The 13,760-nt window shown below is 40.5% G+C and overlaps 1 protein-coding gene across 1 annotated transcript in view; it reads left to right on the top strand.

The window, feature by feature from the left end:
• The window catches only part of LOC103824837 (5'-AMP-activated protein kinase catalytic subunit alpha-1), a 58,502-nt gene extending 45,193 nt beyond the window's left edge, over positions 1-13,309 (top strand). The window contains 3 exon segments of the mRNA XM_050986361.1: positions 3,405-3,891; positions 4,298-4,424; positions 7,315-13,309. Of these exon segments, the coding sequence (XP_050842318.1) occupies positions 3,405-3,891; positions 4,298-4,424; positions 7,315-7,559 (859 nt within the window). The 3' untranslated portion in view covers positions 7,560-13,309.
• Positions 13,310-13,760: the final 451 nt, after the last annotated feature.

Raw genomic sequence — 13,760 nt, 5'->3', positions numbered from 1 at the left:
ACATTCTTCATGACATCTGTTACCTGGTAATCATTATCTTATCACAAAGTTTCACAACATGTCTCTTGGTCACTTCTACACCAGGGAGCAGTTATCTGTGTCTGTCTCTCCCATGGTTTCTGCTTGATCAGGCAGGCCTAAGATATCAGGCTCCTTTATCAATTCCATTGTACTCTGTCTCCATAGCTCAAGGCCTTATCCAACCTGGCCTTGAACACTTCCAGGGATGGGGCATCCACAACCTCCTGGGCAACCTGTCCCAGTGCCTGACCACCCACACAATAAAGAATTTCTTTCTAATATCTAACCTAAGTTTCCTCTCTTTCAGTTTGTACCCATTACTCCTTGTCCTGTGACTACAGTTCTTAACAAAGAGTCCCTCTCTGCCTGCCCTGTAGGCTCCTTCAGATACTGGAAGGTGCTGTGAGTTCTCCAGGCTGAACAGTCCAAACTTTCTCAGCCTGTCTTCATAGAGAAGGTGCTCCAAACCTCTTATCAAGTTAGTCTCCCTTCTCTGGACTTGCTCCAACAAATCCATGTCCTTATGTTGGGGACACCAGACCTGAATGCAGTACTCCAGGTAGGGTGTCACAAGAGCAGAACAGAGGGGGAGGATCACCCCCCTCACCCTGCTGGCCACGCTCCTTTAGATGAAGTCCAGGATTCCATTGGCTTTCTGGGCTGTGAGCGCTGACTGCCAGCTCATGGTGAGTTTTTCATTACTTATCATCCCCAAGTCCTTCTCTGCAGAGCTGCTCTCAATCACTTCTCTGCCCAACCTGTAGGTGTGCCTGGGATTTCTTTGACCCAGGTGTAGGACTTTGCACTTTGTTTTGTTGAACTTGATGAGGTTTACACAGGTGTGGTATTGTTCACAAGGGTCCCAGGATGAGGGAAGAGACGAGAAAGTTGACTCCATGTATCAGAAGGCTTCATTTATTATTTTATGATAGATAATATATTAAAACTATACTAAAAGAATAGAAGAAAGGATTTCATTAGAAGGCTAAGCTAAGAATAGAAAAGGAATGAATAACAAAGGCTTGTCTCTGCCCGAGACCGTCTGGACAGGTGAACTGTGATTGGCCCTTAAATAAAAACAACCAGATGAGACCAATCACAGATTCCCCCTGTTGCATTCCACAGCGGCAGATAAGAATTGTTTACAGTTTGTTCCTGAGGCCTCTCAGCTTCTCAGGAGGGAAAAATCCTAAGGAAAGGATTTTTCATAAAACATGTCGGTGACACACAGGCCCACTTCTCAAGAGTGTCAAAGTCCCTCTAGATGGCATCCTTTCCCTCCATTGTGTCAACTGCACCACACAGCTTGGTGTTGTCAGCAAATTTGCTGGGGGTGCCCTCAATCTCACTGTCCATGTTGTCAACAAAGATGCTGAACAGTATTGGCCCCAGTACCCACCCCTTAGGGACACCACTCATCACTGGTTTCCACGTGGACAATGAGCTGTTGACCCCAACTCTCTACATGTGACCGGCCAGCCAGTTCTTTATCCACCAAGTAGGCCATCCATCAAATCCATGTCTCTCCAATTTGGAGACAAGGATGTCATGCAGAACAGTTTCAAACACTTTGTGCTAGTCCAGGCAGATGATGTCAGTTGCTCTGCCCCACCTAGCAATGCTGTAGCCCTGTCACAGAAGGTCACCAAATTTGTCAGGCATGATTTCCCTTTTATAATGCCATGTTGGCTGTTAACAATCACCTCTGTTTTCCATGTGCCTTAGCATAATTTCCAGGAGAGTCTGCTCCATGATCTTGCCTGACACAGAGGTGAGACTGACTGGGCTGTAGTACCCTGGGTCTTCTGCTTTCCCCTTTTTAAAAATGAGAATGATATTTCCTTTTTTCCAGTCCTTGGGAAGTTCACCTGACTGCCAGGATTTTTCAAAAATGATGGATAGTGGCTTAGCAACTTTCTCTGCCAGCTCCCTCAGGACCCATGAATGAATCTTATTGGGTCCCATGGACTTGTGCGCATTCAGGTTCTTTACATAGTCTTGAACCTGATATTTTTCTACAGTGGGCTTAGGGTCTTCATTCTCCCACTGCCTTCCTTAACTTGGGGGCGTGTGGCTGGAGCACTTGCTGTTGAAGACTGAGGCATAGAAGTCATTGAGAAGCCTTGCAGAAATCAAAGCACTGAGAACTAAACATTGTAAAACTTAAGCTAAGTTCCTATCCATTCATCTAAGTCATGTCAAATAAGTCAGAAGGAGAAGTGATATGAAAAAAGATGTTGAAAAATGTTGACTACAGAGCATGGATGGATTTTTGAATCCTAAACAATTTTGTCTTGTTAGCTATGAGACATCATCTCAGTTTAAAAGATAAACTTTTGACTTTAATTGACTCCCTTAATTTTTCTAGTGGTATGTGCATGCAAAGAAAGAGGCCCACTATAACAAATAGTAACAAAATATTCAGTTATTCAGCTAGAGCTGTGCTTTATAATCATATAGGAAAAACTTCTTATACTTCTAAGTTAATTGCTTTCATATGATGAAAGTACATTTTGCTCAATTCAGTTGTGCTGAGGCATGTTCTCAGGCTCATACTGACTATAGCTTGATCAATATAACTGCTCTTAAATCTGTAGCAATTTTTTATGCTATAGAATAGGATACTTATAAAATTAGCATCATATCGTATCCTTAGACTAGTTAAACAGCTTACTCTAGGCACACAAAATTATTTATTTCTGTATGATTGGGCAACCTAAGTATTTGGTTCCTTCTATATATTTACTTTTCACTCTTAGCCTATGGATACACCAGTAAAGAGGTACAGATCAACTCTTCTCTAGCCTTCCCTCAACTCTTTAAGGCTTGAAGAGACAACAGGGGTTTTCTGAATGGAAAACTCATAGGCAGCTTGTTGGGGGCAGGGAGCATGTGACTTCAGTGTTCAAACATCTACTAAAAAAACTATTCAGTATCAAGATTTCTTTAATTTGTTAAATATTCTTCTGTATGTACTTGGGGAGTGATAGCTTTGATTGGGTAGCATATATATTTCAGTTGAAAATATCTCAAAACTAAAATTGTTTTTCTTTTTACTGCCTCTAACTACAAACCCAATGCCAAAACCACAACTATTTATATTAAAAGCTGGTTGACTTATACAAAGATATTATTCATAATCAGGTAGTTGAAACCCTTAGAGGAAAGAGGCATTTTTCAGTCTCCTGCAAAATGTCTAGCAAAATCTTGTGAAGGAGATGATTACTTTTCACTATGTACTGTTGTGTTGCACAGAAGGGGACTTTTATTGACAACTGTTGATCTTTTTTGTATAGACTAAGAATAATTTTATTTTTAAAATAATTTAATAATAAAAATGCTTGCTTTGCATATATATACTCAGATTTTATTTTTAAATCTAGAGAACATGAATGGTTTAAGCAGGACCTTCCCAAGTACCTGTTTCCTGAAGACCCATCATATAGTTCTACCATGATTGATGATGAAGCCTTAAAAGAAGTGTGTGAGAAGTTTGAATGCACTGAAGAAGAAGTGCTAAGTTGTCTCTACAGCCAAAATCATCAGGACCCTTTAGTGGTTGCTTATCACCTCATTATAGATAATAGAAGAATAATGAATGAGGCCAAAGACTTCTACATGGCTACAAGCCCACCGGATTTTTTTCTTGATGATCACAATCTGTCTCGACCTCATCCTGAAAGAGTGCCATTCTTAGTAGCTGAAGCACCACGTCCCCGCCATACTCTTGATGAGCTGAATCCACAGAAGTCAAAACACCAAGGTGTAAGAAGAGCGAAGTGGCACTTGGGAATACGGAGTCAGAGTAGACCAAATAATATCATGGCTGAAGTTTGTCGAGCAATTAAACAACTAGATTATGAATGGAAGGTAAAGAATAAAGGGTCTTTACAGCAGACAACAGTAATTTTTTTTGAGCTGTGTTATAACATAGCCTTGAAGTATGAAACTGTGCTCTCCTGTGCTGTGGAAAATAGTCTTGTGTGCCTGTACTGACTACTTGTGTTTGCTGTGCAGGAAGGGTTTGGGGAGGAAGGCTATTTATGCTGGCAGGAATAATCTTGCTAATGTGTTTAATCTTTCTACTGGGGCTCTGGGAATATGTTGAGTAGGGTGTTTTGTTTGAGGTTTTTTTTGGTGTGTTTTTGTTGGTAATAAAAACTCTGGCAGGTAAACCTGAAATCACTTAATAACATCATTGACTTGAAATAAGAAAAACAATGTGCAGTGCTTCTAAAACAGTTCTAGTTACTAAGTCAAATATCTTGTGCACTAGGTTGTAAATCCATACTATCTGCGTGTTCGAAGCAAGAATCCAGTGACAAGTGCATATTCCAAAATGAGTCTACAGTTGTATCAGGTGGATAGCAGGACGTACTTACTGGACTTCCGTAGCATTGATGGTATGTAAAGACATACATAAGTCGATGGACTTGTAAGGGGAATAATTTTAAATGCAAACATGTCTTAACTACTTGTTTATAAGTGATGTAAGTGTTTATTAGTTTAAGTCAAGCTAGATCTGCATTTATGTTTCTTTATTCCTTCCTTGTCTAGTGTTCCTATGATCAGATGGTTAGCTGTTTCATTCCTTAAATAATCACTTTAGATATATCAACTCTCAAACTGCTCCATTTTGTGTCTGCACCAGCACTAATATTGCTGGTGCAAAAGGGGAAGGATTGTTGGAGGTGAGTTTTGAATCAACCTAAACTGGTTTTGTGGCCTTACCCCCAAATTTAAACTTTAATTTAGATCTGAAGTAAGCATGGGAACATATTTTCCTAGTGAAGATAAAGCTCAGCATTTAGGCATGCAAATTTAACTTTAGCTGTACATTGCTGTACTGCATCTGGCTGAGATGTAGTTAACTTTCTTCATTGTAGCTGGTATGGTGCTGTGGTTTTGATCTGTGACTAAAACAGTGTTCTGGCTATTGCTGAACAGTACTTGCATAGTATCTAGTCTTTCTGTTTTCTCACTGTGGTGCACCCAACGAGTAGGCTGGGGGTGAATAAGAAGTTTTATGGGGACATAACCTGAACTGCTGACCTGGCTTGATCAAAGTGATGTCATGCTATATGATGCCATGCTTAGCAAAAAATCTGAGTGGATGGGAGTTTGGGGAAGGTAGCCATTGTTCGGAGACTGGATGCATGTTAGTATGCTTATAGGAGGTGGCACATGGTTGCCTTTGCATGACTTTTTTTTCTTTCTTCCTTCATCTTAGTAAGCTGTTTATCTCAATCTATGAGTTTTCTTGCTTTTATCTTTCCAATTCTCCTCCTCCATTGCACTAAGGGTAGGGTGGAGTGAATGAAGGGCTGGCTGGGGATTTAGCTGTCAGCAAAGTCCAACCCAACAATGTTAGGAGTAGACAAAATTTAAGATGGGCATACGCTTTCAGTAAGTGAAGTCTTGAAAGCAGTTGGACAGATCTGTAGAAAAAACTGTTATAGAGTGACAATATCACAGCATACAACTCTGCTGTGGTTTAAGCCCAGCTGGGAACTAAGCCTTACACAGCTGCTCCTTCACTGTCCCCTGGTAGAATGGGGGAGACAATCAAAAGGATAAAACTGAGAAAACTCATGGGTTTAGATAGAGACAGTTTAATACAGAAAGCAAAAGCCACATGTGCAAGCAAAGCAAAACAAGAAATTTGGTCGCTCCTTCCCATGGGCAGGCAGGTGTTCAGCCATTTCCGTCATGCATAACAGTTACTTGGGAAGACAAATACCATCACTCCAAACATCCCCCACTTCCTTCTTCCCTCAGCTTTATATGCTGAGCATGATGTCATATGGTCTGGAATATCCCTTTCATCAGTTGGAGTCAGATGTCCCAGCTGTGTTCCCTCCCAACTTCTCTTGCATCTCCAGCCTACTTACTGGTGGGGTGGTATGAGAAGCAGAAAAGTCCTTGATGCTGTGCAAGCTCTGCTCAGCAATAACAAAAACATCCCTGTATTTTCACACACTGTTTCAGCACAAATCCAAACCATAGTCCCATGCTAACTACTAGGAAGAAAATGAACTATTCCAGTGAAAACCAGCACAAACTGCAAGTCATACCTTCCTGAAAATGGAGGAGCAAATACAGACTGGCCATAATGCTTGTTTAAGAGCATAGTAGACTAAAGCAAATTATTTATAGCCAATAGTGTACATGATATGCCTAGGAAAACGTGTAATGGAAAAAGGATTTACTGGAATATGGCTGGATTACAGTACAGGATGGCTAAGGCTGAGTCTCATGACAGTTTAACCTGATCTGACTTGGCAATGCAATTCTTGCCTTGTCCCTTCTAACCATACAAGTGCTTGCTTAGATCTAGTAGTATTTGATACAGGGCATTAATCCCTTTTCTGCACTGACCTCTACTGTAGCATAAGACAAATGCCATTCCTGTTGAAGGGGAGATGACTGCTTAGAGCCATGCAGCTGGGGCAGCTGCAGTCCTGGCCTCAACTCTTGAGGAAATACAAGCCTAGGGCATGGATTTGGCATCTCTCTCTTCCAACAGTGAAGCTAATCTGACTTGCCATCCACCACAGCTAGCCATTCTCTATCCCTCTTGCAAACTGTAGTTTAACGTAGCTTTGATGTGAAGACCCAATGTCTTCTGTGTTCACTAACTTATCTTAGAAATAACTTTTTCTAGTGACAGGTGCAAGTCAAAACTAATGTTGAGTATTTAAAGTAAGAATAGAGATACTTCAGCAGAAAATTACCTTCAGTATGAGGCAGAAATGCTTCCATCTTAGAAGTAAACTTATACTGTTGCAGCCCAAATGCATATTAAAGAGAAAAACTTCCAAAAATGAAGAACGTAGATGCTAGCATTTAATGTATCAATGAATTATAAGGAAATACAAAGTATGAATAACCAAATAGAAAGAAAGCAAATAAAATACTATCAAAAAGCATCTACACAATGTTCAAATTGTTATTTGATTTAACCTTATGATGCTGTCATGTTTCTGTTTTAAGTTTAAGCTAAATCTATTTAGCTATTAGCTGCTGAAACTACTTCATGAAAAATGCGGTGAGTGCTGGTCTAAACTAGATTAGATAGTCCTGGAGGACAATTCAAAGCACAAGAATAATTTTCATAAGGACATTTAATTCTGTTGATATATGTATAAGCTTTAATTTTGTATCAACTACATACAGTTGCAAAAGCTGTTTATGTATTAATCAACATTTAAGAAAATCAAGACTGGAAGTGTGAAAAAGGGAAGTTTGCTGTTCTTATGATTAATTTTCCTCTTCTCTCCAATTGTCCCCCAGATGAAATTACTGAAGCAAAATCTGGGACTGCAACTCCACAGAGATCAGGTTCTGTAAGCAACTGTAGATCCTGTCAAAAAGATTCAGATGGTGATGCACAGGGAAAATCTGAAGATATGTCCCTTATACCATCCGCAACCTCTTTGATTGATTCTTCTAAGGCTGAATTAACTCCAAGACCGGGGAGTCATACAATAGAATTCTTTGAGATGTGTGCAAATCTTATTAAAATACTTGCACAATAAGTTTGAAAGTGGGCTTATTTCTTTTACAGCAATAAGCATGCCTAAATCATAGTCAGATGCTTCCAGTTACAATCAAGTTAAATTAACTAAGGTGCTGAAAAAACTAGCCACAGAATGCAATTTTCAGGAGGATCGGAATGATTATAGTCCATTATGTATATTATTTTGAAGCTGGCTGAATTCTGATTGTCCGCTGTCCAATAGCATAATACAGGTATAGGAAGTTATGTGCCCTTGGGGCAGTGTTCGTAACACTTTACACTGATTGCACATTAGAATTCAAATATTTAAGTTATGCTGGCCTTCTCTCTTTTTTCACTGATAATACATACATCTAATGCACTGTAAGTAAATGTAGTTCAATGACTTAAGTATGACTTGATCAGCATTAATAGTTGTGCCTTAGTTGATCAGAATTGTCAACATCTAACAGTACTATATCAAAACTGCTGTTTCTTCCCTCTTATTTGACAGTAAATGATAAAGAATAGTTTAATGCATTATAATATACTACTTTTAATAACAGATAAATATGATTAAATGCATGCAAATCCAGCCAGGTGAAAATATATGTAGGGGCTTTGTAATGCACTAAGGGTAAAATTCTGTGGGCTGTAAGTAGAACAATTCAGGTCACAGCAGTGGTGAGAGGCTTAATGCTGAGAAGACTTGGCACCCTATGGGCTGAAACAAAATGTGGTTCTGTGAAGGAGAACTGTCAGCAGGTTCCTGATCTGTGCAGATTTAGTAGCCCACATCTTAGTGTGGTAGCAGCACAGCAGTTCCCCAATGCTACTGCAGGCTGAGAATCCTGTTCCTTATAAACACATGCATGTAGTTAAAAGCACAGCTCTATGGCCTCTTGCATGCTATTCCAGAATCTAAAATTTTCACTTTTAAAAATATGTTCATACTTTGATACATCTGTTTATATCATATGCTACCTTGCCATATATTTTATAGAATTCACATTGCAGTTGAAAATACATATATTGGTTTAGGTTTTTCAAAGCAGCTTTTATAGTGAACTCTGCCATTTAAATTGTGTCATTAATAGTCCAACTTTTCAGTTGAACATTTAAAACTGATCACGACAGCTTATCATATAATCATAGAATGGTTTGGGTTGGGTGGGACCTTAAAGATTACCTGCTTCTAACTCCCTGCCATGGGCAAGGACACCTTCCACTAGACCAGGTTACTTGTAACCCCATCCAACCTGGCCATGAACACTTCCAGGGATGGGGTGTCCACAACGTCTCTGGGCAACCTGTGCTGGGGCCTCACCACACTCACAGTAAAGAATTTCTTCCTAATAGCTAACCTAAACTTGCTCTCCTTCAGCTTAAGGCCATTCCCCCCTCTCCTGTCACTGCATGCCCGTCCTGGATTGCTAAGCAAATTGTATTCTATTTGCCATCTGTATGGCAGTTGTCTTCTGTTAAGTGGGCAGTTTTCCTTATCTCTTCCACAACCAATTCTCCTTCTGGGGAGACATCTGCTGATAACAGGCTATTGAATGTCACTGCATGACTGATTAGAACTATAGCATCCCATTGTGAGATGCTCCACCTAGAGGGAAGAGCCAAGCATTCCTACCGAGATATAATCTTGAGATTCTGGAACACCAGCACTTTTCCCAGAGGAACAGCTGCCTCTTCCACTGGATCTTCAGAGGAAGACTACACCTTTCTACAAGATCACTGCTCCAACAGAACCACACCTGACACTCCAGGAGGACTGCGGCCAAAATTCCAATTGGACTGCTACCAACACCCTGACCAACAGGGTGTCAGGTTGTGTTCTGACTCTGTCAGTGTTGTTTTAGTTTACTGCATTGTTTATTTTATCTTTTTATTTTCTTCCCTAATAAAGAACTGTTATTTCCTGCTCCCATATTTTTGCCTGAGAGCCCTCCTTAATTTCAAATGTATAACATTTTGGAGGGAGGGGGTTTACATTTTTCCATTTCAGGGGAGGGTCCTGCCTTCCTTAGCAGACACCTGTCTTTCCTAACCAAGACAATGCTCTTGTGAAAAGTCCCTCTCCATGTACCTTGTAGGCCCCATTTATGTACTGTAAGGCTGCAATAAGGTCACTCCAGAGCATTCTCTTCTCTAGGCTGAACAGCCCTAAGTCTCTCAGCCTGTCTTCATAGGGAGGTGTTCCTGCCCTCCGATCCTCTTTGTGGCCTCCTCTGGACTTGTTCTAAAAGGTCAATGTCTTGTGTTGGGGGCTCCAGAGCTGGATGCAGGACTCCAGGTGGGATCTCACAAGAAGAGAGTAGAGGGGCAGAATCACCTCCCTCAATCAGCTGGGTATGCAGTGATAGGACGAGTGTTGGAACCCAGGGCACAGGGAATATTTCTCTGCCTGTCCTGAGAAGTCCTGATCCCCAGGAGAACACTGCTTTTAACCTTTGTCCATGGAGAAAGTTTCCAAGACTTTGGGATGAATTGGAATCTATGAGTGTGTGAAATAGATAGTAGTATAGTTTATCACAGGGTGAAAAGCTTAAGAGTTTTGGGGTTTTAGTATGGAGGTAGATCAGAGACAAGATGGAGGATTTTGGGCATTGTATGATCTCCTTGTTCTTCATCTACTCCATTTTCTGAAGTGTTGGGAGCACAGGGTGATTGGTTAGAAAGAACTGCAATGCAGATATTGTGTGGACAGAAAAATAATTAGTTATTGGTAGAAAGGTAGAAATAAAGTATATTTTAAGAGTTAATTGGACAAAACAGCTTTAAAAGACCTTGAATCTGTGTGTCTTGTGGCTTTTGGTGCCTTCTCTTTGTACGCTAAGTCTGAGATGTAGATGGTATGCTGTGGGAGCTCAGCACATCACTCCTGATGTCCAGAGCTACCGAGAGAACCCTTGGGGGGCTCGGGAGTCTTGGAATGTTGCCAAAAGCACTTGGTGGCTTGATTTTGATCCATCTAGGGATGTGCCACTGATGTATGAGGAGATGGAACCTGTGGGAATTACTCGGGTGTGAATGGTGAAGGGAAAACATAGTTATAGGGTAAATTACAGATTTTAGAGTTTTGGTACAGGGGGGTTGTGGAGACAAGATGGAGGAAACAAGGCATGTCACAAGACTCTTCTTTCTTCTTCTTGTCGTCCATCTTCTGCTGTGGTGTTGGCACTTGGGGATTGGTCTGGGGTGAGGGTGTACCTGGTGACAAGGGTGATAGGTATTGGGGATATGTAAATATGATATAAGTAGTTTTTGTTATAAAAGATGTGCCCGCCTTGGGGGAAGGTCAGAGTGCCTTTGGCTGCCGTGCTGGTCAGATCCCGGTCGGGCAGAGAAGGGACTCTGTAGGTAAGATATAATAAACAATTCTGAAGACCGAAAAACCTGGAGTTCAGACTCATCTTTTGAGGCCCAGCTTGCCAGAACCATCCTAAGCGTGTGTGGGAGCAGAGACGAACAGCCGAACCCCATAGTATGCAAAACTTTTGATAAGAGAAAAATAAACAACAGCCTGAAGACCGAAAAAACCAAGTCCCATCTGTCTCTCATTCCTGGCACAGAACTTATTAGGGGTCTCCCCATCAGGGGGACCCATGAGGGAGGTTTCGACAAGGAAGAATGGACTTAAGCTGAAGGAGAGAAGGTTTAGATTAGATATTAGGAAGAAATTCTTTATTATAAGGGTGGTGAGGCACTGGCACAGGTTGCCCACAGGTTGTGGATTCCCCATCCCTGGAAGTGTTCAAGGTCAGGTTGGATGGGGCTTGGAGCAATCTGGTCTAGTGGAAGGTGTTCCTGCCCATGGCAAGTGGGTTGGAAGTAGATGATCTTTAAAGTCCCTTCTGACCCCAGCCATTCTGTGATTCTTTATCAAGCTTCTCATCCACAACCATCCTCAGTCCTCCCAGGGCTAATTCTTGATTCATTTTACGCCTAGCCTTTACTTGTGCTTAGGATTCAAAAAGTTTTTAACAGTAGATTTCTGTTACCAGTGTCATAAATCCTACCACAGTTATGGTTTTTGCAATGTTTTCAGAACAAAATTGAACCTTAAATGTAAAATCTTAGCTAATACTTGCATAAAACTATGTACTCTCTTGTAAACTGGATGTAATTATCCACAGTTCCATTTTCATCTAGCACTAATGGATGTAAACATTGCACAATAAACTATGTCATAAAACATTTGCCTTCAACAATGAGCATTCTCTTCAAAGTCAACTTCATTACCTACTTTCTTTCAAAGATTGCTCTCCTGATTAGAGACTGGAATCAAGGCATTACTATGAACAGTAAAGTCTTGACCCTGAAAATGAATGCAAGATATTGTATTGTCTGACTGAAAAATGCTAGCTACACCTATAAGAATAGTCTAATCCAGGCCAGCTGGTTCCAGTTATGAATATGCACAGCACAGAATTTGAACAAACTTAAAGCTGCTTAAGCTCTTGAGCTGCCGTAACTGTGTTCTGAACTGGGAAATGGTGTAGTCTGCCTAATATGTAGGTACATGTTACAACCAGTTCTTTATCCTCAAGTGTCACACACTGTCCCCATAATGCAGGGTTGTATTACTGTATATCAAAGTGGAAGATTTCTCTTAATGCTTTGGGTTTAAACTCCTGAGATTGAGATGTCAACATGAGACCAGTTTCCAATCCTACTTAAGTGGGGGTTTGTGTTATGTGGGGTCTTTTTAAGCCTTGTAAGAAATGATTCTGATGTACTAAATAAATCAATGTACTCATTTTTGTAACCCTTTTATTTTGAAGTTTGTAAATATTGTACAATATAATAAATGCAGAGGGTTTTTTGTTTTTTTAATTGCAGTAATTTCTCATCTGGAATTGGTTTGGAATCATTGAAAGGGTCTCTGTGTATGTTCAGCTAAATATTTGTAAATGGTATCTGGTCCTGTTTTGCAAATTTGTAATGCTGACCACAAGTGCAAGGTGTCAAGGTGCAAATATCTTTTAATTTTTATATGCTTTTTGGCAATCATGCATTAAGGCCACCTTGTTTATTTTGTCTCAGTATCTGATAGTTGAAGAGAGTTTCTGGCAGAAGTGTACAGTATGTATAGCTTTATTTAAATTAAATTTTATTGGTATGATAAATCAGTTTTGATGGACAAAAGTTTCCTGATGGAACAAAGTTGGGGTGGGGTTTTGGGGTCTTTTTGTTTGTTTGCTTGTTGTGGGAGTTAGCTTATACAGGAGGGGGGGGAGAGAGAAATAATACACTGGAGAGTCCAGAAGTGGAGCCCACTGGTTGAGATACCCGTGCAGGGAGGGTAATGCCTGAGAAAGAGACAGCAAATAATTTCTCGTAATCCTCTCCCCATCTAAGCACATTTGGTCAGTTTGATTTCCTGGTAGGATATGGTTTTCCATATAATACTTCGAAGGGACTTTCTCCCTCTCTAACCCATAGAGTTATCTTGATTCCCAACAATAAAACAGATAAAACCTCCACCCATTTAGGATGTGTTTCCTGACATAATTTTGTGATTTGCTGTTGCTCTGATTTTTAAAGATTTTCTAAACCTTCTGATGTTGACATTTTTGTAGCTAATTTTCTCACACACTCTCTGTAAATAACTCATTGTTTTGCATTCTTTTATAGAAGAGGAGACATTTGATAGACTGTTAGTTTGTCCAGTGTCATTGGAGAGGTGGCACTGTCACCCTCCAATCCACTGTCACTTTTAGAAAACTATTAATGTTAGAGTCAGAAAATAAACTTCCCTTTTTCTCTTCACCTTGAGAACAGCAGTGTGCGCTTGTGTTCTTTTGTGTCCTATAGTAACAATTTGCCTCTTGAGAGTCTGTAGGAATAAGGCCTACAGCCATGATATATACCATAAAATATGTGTTGAAGGGATTAATGTGAGCATGAGAGCCTACTGATGGGGCTGATAGTTAGTCAGGCAGATGCTGGATGACCCTTATCCCTGCAATTGGCCAGGTGAAAGACGAAGTGATACTAAGGCATCACAGTTCTGTTCCACCCTTGCACAAGATCCAGAGCCTTCGTAATGTCTCTCTTTGTTACTCTTGATATCTCTAATTTACATATAAAGTGGCTTGCCTCCCCTATTTATGATGGCAGTAACGGTATATTTGACTGCAGTCTCATCTCCACTTCTCCCAAGAATGAGAATATGACCACCTTGCAGACAAGTTGATGGGCTTTTGTGAGAACTCAGCACATCACTCCT

The sequence above is a fragment of the Serinus canaria genome, chromosome W, assembly GCF_022539315.1.
Source record: "Serinus canaria isolate serCan28SL12 chromosome W, serCan2020, whole genome shotgun sequence".
Lineage (NCBI taxonomy): Eukaryota > Metazoa > Chordata > Aves > Passeriformes > Fringillidae > Serinus > Serinus canaria.
Note: the sequence above shows the minus strand (reverse complement) of the source record. Positions and strands in the feature narration are given on the sequence as shown.